The 8,029-nt window shown below is 43.4% G+C and overlaps 1 protein-coding gene across 1 annotated transcript; it reads left to right on the top strand.

Moving 5' to 3' along the window:
• Positions 1-3,228: 3,228 nt before the first annotated feature.
• Positions 3,229-4,460, top strand: PRMT6 (protein arginine methyltransferase 6). Its single transcript, XM_068965893.1, has one exon. It carries the CDS (start codon positions 3,229-3,231, stop codon positions 4,354-4,356), a length of 1,128 nt encoding a protein of 375 aa, XP_068821994.1. The 3' UTR covers positions 4,357-4,460.
• Positions 4,461-8,029: the final 3,569 nt, after the last annotated feature.

Here is an 8,029-nt window from a genome sequence, read left to right as displayed (position 1 = left end):
AGTCTTCATTGAAGACTATTAAATACTCTATGTCAGGCTCTGTTCTAGTGCTAGGAACTATTGATACAATAGTGGGGAAAAAAACTCCAAGTCTCCTGGAGTTTATATTTTACAGAAAACAAACAGAAAAATTACATACATTCAGCTGGAAATTCAGCTAGTAATAAAAGAGATGACAGATATAAACCATACCTTGGGTTAGAAAATAGTGAGTTGTTTTTTTTGAACAGGGTTTCCTTTTTTCTTTTCAAGACTTTTTGATGTGATACATTTTTAAAGTCTTTACTGACTGTTGAATTTGTAACAATATTGTTTCTGTTGTCTGTTTTAGTATTTTGACCCCAAGGCATGAGGGATCTTGGCTCCCAAACCAGGGATCAAACCCACAACGCCTGCCTTGGAAGGTGCAATCTTAACCACTAGACCACCAGGGAAGTCCCAGGAAATAGTATTTAAAAGAGCCAGGGAAGGACTTTCTTTGGCAATAATATTTAAGCTGAAACCTGACAGATGAAAAGGAGCCACTAGAGTGAAGTGCTAAGAAGAAAAACAATGTCCCAGCCTCTGCAAGAGCATAAGTGAAGACTTAAGGCAGGAAAAAGGTAGAAGACCAGTCTATCTCAAGCCCAAGGAGGAGTTGGGATGAGTAGTTGAGATAAGGTGGGAAGTTACTTGAAGTTACTGGATTGTTTTAGTAGCTGGAAGAAGTTACTAGAGAATGACATAGCCCAATTGAGATTTTGAACAACTAATTCTTGTAGCTCTGTGGAGAATGGATTAGACAGAGGTAAGACTGGAAATTGAGAGATTTCTTAGGAGACTGATCTCCACATAAACAAAGGTGGAAAATTAGACTAGGGTGTAGGCAGTGGAGAAGAAAAGATGCACTCATACACTTTGGAGGTGAAACCAACAAAACTTATGTTCAGATGTTTCCTTAAAAAGATTGCAAGTAAGTAAATTGAAAATAAGGTAGTGAGTGAATGCATTTAAAAGAGGAAGAAGATTTTGAGGACAGAAGGAATGAGAGATGTATACACTAAGTAATAGCCTAAAAGTAATATATTAAAGTGGCCACATTTATAACTTTAATGACATGTCCTGTTCTGGGCCTCGATTTTCTTAAAAAGATATCAAGCTGGGCAGAGAGGAAATGCTCTGAAGATTTTTAGCCTTAAATGGTTCAGCCCAGACCACTGAAAAAAGATAATTTACCCAATGAAACTAATGAAGCAAAATCTAACTAACATCATTTTACTGAGAAATAGTTCTCACTCTGGCTGCACAAATTCCCTGTGTAGCTTTTAAAACTATATGCGCAGGCTCCACTGGAATGCTTCTGATTTAATTAGTTTGAGGTGAGACACAGGTATTTTTTAAAAGCTCCACAGAGGATTCTGATGAGCAGCCAGAGTTGAGCCCTGAGTTAGAAGTACAGCTAAGGGGACTGCCCTGGTAGTCCAGTGGTTAAGAATCTTCCTGCTAATGCAGGGGACCTGGGGTCAATTCTTCGTCCTGGAAGATCCAGCGAGGCAAGCAACTAAGCCACTGCACCTCAACTACTGAAGTCCCCACGCTCTAGAGCCTTTGCTCTGAGACAAGAGAAGCCATCACAAAGAGAAGCCTTGGCACCACAACTAGAGAGTAGCCCAACAAAGATCCAGCCCAGCCAAAAATAAATGAAAAAATTGTAATAAAGAAGTACAGCTGAGGATGTCAGGTTAATAAACTTATTTCATTCAATGACAGATTAATAGAGAATGGGCTGAAGGAACCTTCCCCCAGATAAGGAATACAGGCCCATTGTTAAAAAGAAACAGTTTGAGATTACAAGAAAATAAAAGTCAATTTTCTTCGTGTTATTTTTTTTTAAGGTAGGAGAAAATTTTTTTCTCACCTTATTTGTGAAGAACACAGACACCCATATAGACATCACAAGTATTTTTAAATGCATTTATTTCTACTATGAACATCTCAGAGGGAAGAGGTTAACAGCTGATAGTTGACTAAAAGGAACAGAAGAGGAAGAAAGGATTACCAATCAAGCCCAGACATGGAAACAGGCAGGAAAAAGTGAGTTGAAGCAGAGAAATGATCACAGGTGATGAAGGATTCAGTTACCTATGGAGGGGAAAAAATCAGCTACCAGAATACAGCTAGCAACAGTTGCTTTTCAACTATTCCTTGGACTGGAAGTTTCCAAGATTTAAGCCTTGAATGAGTCACAGAATTACCGGGGCAGAACTAAGAGCCAAATAACTAATCTCCTAAAATAGAGACCAGAAACTTAATTTTCAACTGCCTTGAAGATTCTTTGTTGCTGGAAGGTGCATGGGTAATTGAAGGCAAAACTACTTACATAGCTTGCCCTAATCATTCCGTTCATTTGTGGTCTCACTGGAATCCAGACCAGGGTTTTACACTGTTGGGTTTTTACTTTGTTTCACTTACACTTTTGCATTCTGCTGCTGCTAAGTCCCTTCAGTCGTGTCCTACTCTGTGCGACCCCCAGAGACAACAGCCTACCAGGCTCCCCAGTCCCTGGGATTCTCCAGGCAAGAATACTGGAGTGGGTTGCCATTTCCTTCTCCAATGCATGAAAGTGAAAATTGAAAGTGAAGTCGCTCAGTTGTGTCCAACTCCTAGCGACTCCATGGACTGCAGCCTACCAGGCTCCTCCGTCCATGGGATTTTCCAGGCAAGAGTACTGGGGTGGAGTGCCATTGCCTTCTCCCTTTTGCATTCTACCTCCCTAGAAAACGGAGAAGAAAAACACGTAGTGCAATTTCCAAATCTCGACTTTGGGAGAGCTTTAAGAGTTGCAACTGTCCAGATGAGGCAGTAGGGTGTGCACGGTGCCGCCCAGAAAATTCTGTGTAATAAAAAATCTGGGAGTTGGACAAAACAAAACATGGATTTTCAGTTTTAAGTGGGCGTGTCCACGTCACGAAGGGCGTGAAAGCAAAAGAGACTGAACAATCTAAGGGAAGGAGAAGGAACGTAGAGAACCATGGAATGTGAGTGCAGGGGATGGAAAAGGGATTCCAAGACACCAAAGGAGCAAGAAAAAGAGCAGAGTACAGATCACTGGTATCTGGCTGACATTCGCCCGGCGACCTGCCAAAACCGGGAGGCACGAGCGCGCACTACAACTACCATAAGGCCCCGTTTCCTGGAGCCCGAGGCGCGGCGCGCAACGCACGCCGGGAGTCGGCCCAAGCCGCCAAGATGTCGCAGCCCAAGAGAAGAAAGCTTGAGTCGGGGGGCGGCGGCGAAGGAGGGGAGGGAACTGAAGAGGAAGATGGCGGAGAGTTGGAGGTGGCTGTGCCGCGACCCCGGAGGACTAGGCGGGAGCGGGACCAGCTGTACTACCAGTGCTATTCGGACGTATCGGTCCACGAGGAGATGATTGCCGACCGCGTCCGCACCGATGCCTACCGCCTGGGCATCCTGCGGAACTGGGCAGCGCTGAGAGGCAAGACCGTGCTGGACGTGGGCGCGGGCACCGGCATCCTCAGCATCTTCTGTGCCCAGGCAGGGGCCCGGCGCGTGTACGCGGTGGAGGCCAGCGACATCTGGCAACAGGCCCGGGAAGTGGTGCGGCTCAACGGGCTGGAGGACCGGGTGCACGTCCTGCCGGGACCGGTGGAGACGGTGGAGTTGCCGGAGCAGGTGGATGCCATCGTGAGCGAGTGGATGGGCTGCGGACTTCTGCACGAGTCCATGCTGAGCTCTGTGCTCCATGCGCGGACCAAGTGGCTGAAGGAGGGCGGTCTTCTCCTGCCGGCTTCCGCCGAGCTTTTCGTGGCGCCCATCAGCGACCAGATGCTGGAGTTGCGCCTAAGCTTCTGGAGCCAGATGAAGCAACTCTACGGCGTGGACATGAGCTGCCTGGAGAGCTTCGCCACGCGCTGCCTCATGGGCCACTCAGAAATCGTGGTGCAAGGCCTCTCCGGCGAGGATGTGCTGGCCCGGCCGCAGTGCTTTGCTCGGCTGGAGCTGGCCCGCGCCGGCCTGGAGCAGGAGCTGGAGGCCGGGGTGGGCGGTCGCTTCCGCTTCAGCTGCTATGGCTCGGCTCCCTTGCACGGCTTTGCCATCTGGTTCCAGGTGACCTTCCCCGGAGGGGACTCGGAGAAACCCGTGGTGCTCTCCACCTCGCCTTTTCACCCCGTCACGCACTGGAAGCAGGCGCTCCTCTACCTGAACGAGCCGGTGCAAGTGGAGCAAGACACGGATGTTTCCGGAGAGATCACGCTGCTGCCCTCCCAGGACCACCACCGTCACCTGCGCGTGCTGCTGCGCTACAAAGTGGGCGACCAGGAGGAAAAGACCAAAGACTTTGCCATGGAGGACTGAGCGTGGTCTTCTCTCCCGACTACCTCCCAAGGAAGCCAGACCGGCGCGGGAGAGGCGGAGGGTTGGTCGGCGGAGTAAAGGAGATTTCACGTGCAAGTAGGGAGCATTATCTTCCGTCTCCCTTTACCCCAGGGCTCCTGGGGAGGGAGAGTGAGTTCAGTCTCGCTTCGTGGAGATTCTTGTGGCGATATTTATTAAAAAGTGTTTTCGATCCCCTGCCACGACCGAAACAGCGTGTTTATTAAGGGCCCGTTAAACCTCAAAAGCACGTGGTACCAAGCACTCCTTTTTCTATTTTTTTTGTTTCTTGTAAATTAAAGGGGGAAAAGGGTATGAAATTATCAGTTTGTGAAGGTTCCATTCACTTCCCTAACACCTCACACCCTAAGTCTAAAGCCAGGGAAAGGGTAAAAGGGTTTATAGTTAGACTCCATGTATTTCCAATAAGACGGGATATCACTCCAGAGCCATATTCTCTCATTTTCTGAATTCCCTCTCTTCCCAGGTGCCTCTAGACTACAGTATTTTGTCCTCTTTTTTTTTTTTAATATAAGTTTTACTACTGATAACGTGGGGGAGGTGAATGAGGATAAAGTTTAAATAACACCTACTTCCTTAAGATACTAAAGTTGATGACACCTTACTCCATTAAGTGAAATAAACTTCATACGTACTAGTACAGCATACCTAAGAAATCTAGAAGGGTACGTGTTGGAGAAAAAGGCCTGAAATACAGTAAAGTAGTATGGACTTTTTGTCTTTACTGTTAAGATTTAACCAAGAAAATTTCATGTAAGTTCCATAGTAAAAATTTTGTGTGCTTCTTTAAAACAAACTGATAGAGGCGATTTCTTCTGAACTTGGTCCAAGGGCTTATTTATCACCTTGGGTAAATTATTTAAGTAAGGAAAATATTTTCCCAGCTCGAGAATTAAAATCCCTCATTCAGGGGGATCATGTGATTTGGCCTACTAACATCAAGTAAAAATGTTTTTGTTAGTGTTTTGTTTGTTTTCTTTTTGTGTCAGCTAAATGTGAAAGTTGTGAATTTAGGAAAATCATTTGTAATGTGAGTTATGTTATCAAATTTATTTTACCCATGTTTCCCTCCTCATCTCTGGCAAATAAAGCACTGGCATTCTCTATTTTTATAGATGAAGTAAGAAGTCTTGTGTACTGTTTGAGTTATAACTTTTGCCTTTTTAATATTGTTCTTAAAAATGGTGTTATAACCCCTACAGAGCATAGCTTAAGGATAATCAACTATGCTTAATGTATGGTTTCTTTACACTAGTAGCTTTAGTATGCTAATAGAAAGCAGGTGTGAAAATCTGGTCTGAAGCAGCTCTGTTGCAACTGTTTTTTCTTCTTTATTCATCACATTAATATACTTAAATATAACTAATTTGCTAAAATTTGGTATCAACACATGAGATCTGCCATTAGTAAGGGACTATACATGTACAAAATCATCAGCTTTACAAGATCCTTGACTTGCAATACATTTATAGTTGTCACCATTGTTGGTATTAGGATAGTTAGCTTATGCAAATGGTACAGTCATAGCAATTTAGGCCTGGTTTAAACTAGAGTTACACATTGGTTCCTTATGTTAGGGTCAACTATATTTCACGTTGAACATTTATTAGCATTTTAGTGTACAGTTTTGAGTGAATTTCCAGTGTTTATTTTAACTTCATACCACAATCTCTTTGTTGTATGAGTACTTGAAAGCATTCTTCCAAATTCTATTTTTTAATATATGTCTTATACAAGTATTATAGAGTTCTCATTACCAGTATAAGCACACAAAGGGACACTAGTTAAAACTTTGGTTAACTATAGACGTAAAGGTAAGTATTTTGTAATTAGAATTAAAAATTCTGTTTGTAACTGTTTCCCCCAAGTAAGATGGATTATCATAAAAATACAGCTATACAGCTAAAGCAATTAATTAAGAGGCAACAGTGTAGTGGTGAAAAGTCATGGACTATGGAGCCAGACATCTCATGCTGCAGTCTAGGCCCCACCACTCTTAACTGTGTGACTGTGGGCAAAATACTTAACATCTGTTTTTTCTCCACTGCTATCGTGCAAACAGGGCAACAGTCACACTTGCCCCATAGAAATGTGAAGATACAGTGAGTTAATACACGTAAGCACGTAGTACCTGGTACATAATAAATCCTTGCTGTTGTAATTATAGAGAAGTAATATGCAAACCTGGAGCACTCAGACACAGAAAATGTCCCACAGAATAAATGAGTCAACGTTTTGATTTTTTTACAGGTGTTTGAAAGTATGAGCATGGCTGTATATGATAAGCAATGTGACACTGGACACCACTTGATCCAAAGAAAGCCCAGACCCTGGAAGTGATGATACTTCGGGAAGGATGAGATTGTGAGATGCACCAACATTCAGGCATTGTCCAAACTCTGTATGAGCTGGTACTGAATCCTTAGGGTCATTTGGGCAACAGGAAGGAACTACCAACCCTAAGGAGAGAAAAACAAGATTAAGTTTTACCTGCTCCCCTCAAATAGCTTACATTTATTTAGCACGGTGAAACTTTCCAGCTATTTCCATTAACTCACTGGACCAATGGACATTTATTGAGTATTCAGTATATTAGTCATTGTGATAAGCACTTAGGATAGAAGCCAGTAAAACATAGTTTCTATCTCCAAGTAGGTATAATATGTTCACAGAATAAACCAGTAAGTAAAAAATAATGGGCAAAAGACTAGGATGGTGTAGATGTTAGGGTGGGCAGGTAATTATCTTCACCTTACATACTAGGAAAAAAGGTAACACCTTTTGAAGAATTTAGCCTAAGACTATACAGCTAATTCTTGACAATTGAAGACAAGTTTTTCAATTCCTAACTCCCAAATAATCCCAAGTTTAAGGAAGTCCACTGGAGCTCTATCTCATGGGCCTCAAAGAGCCACCTTTACTATATAGGATCTTCAGCTTGACAGATCCTAGACACTCAACAAAGGATTCCCTGTTGCCCTTTCCCTATGTGTGTCCATGTGTTCTCAGTCCTGTCTGACTTTGTAACCTCATGGACTGTAGTCTGCCAGGCTCCTCTGCCCATGAGATTATCCAAGCAAGAATACTGGAGTGGGTTGCTCTTTCCTCCTCCAGGGCATCTTCCCCACCCAGAAATCAAACCTGTGTCTCCTGCATTGGCAGGTGGATTCTTTACTGCTGAGCCACTTGGGAATCCGCTTCCCATTCCCTAACAGAGCTAATCAAATGTAGTCCCCCCAGGAACTTGAATCCTCAACACAGTAGCAAAGGTAGACAGACTCTACCATTCTACTTGGTACTTGGTGCTGGAGAGCAGAGAGACCTCTGACCAGGTCACTCATTTAATAAACACCAACTATCTAACATTTAAGTTCTGTAACAAGCAGATCTTAACATAAAAACCTGAAGTGCAGCAGAGAATAGAAATTGCCTTCATCAATAATTTCCAGTCATTCTTTAGCTTGGAAACATTTCATTCCAACTAAATCTTGCCCCTGCTGAAGGATGAGAGGCCAGCTGTCTTAACAATTTCATCCTTAAAATTTTTCCCAAGTGCAAAAATGCTTCTTATCATCACATAGATTATGAACTCCTCAATGAAAAATTGCTATATGCTAATTCCAAAAATAAATCT

The sequence above is a fragment of the Capricornis sumatraensis genome, chromosome 2 (genome assembly GCF_032405125.1).
Source record: "Capricornis sumatraensis isolate serow.1 chromosome 2, serow.2, whole genome shotgun sequence".
NCBI classification, from domain to species: domain Eukaryota; kingdom Metazoa; phylum Chordata; class Mammalia; order Artiodactyla; family Bovidae; genus Capricornis; species Capricornis sumatraensis.
The sequence above is the reverse complement of the archived record's forward strand: the minus strand, read 5'-3'. Positions and strand labels throughout refer to the sequence as shown.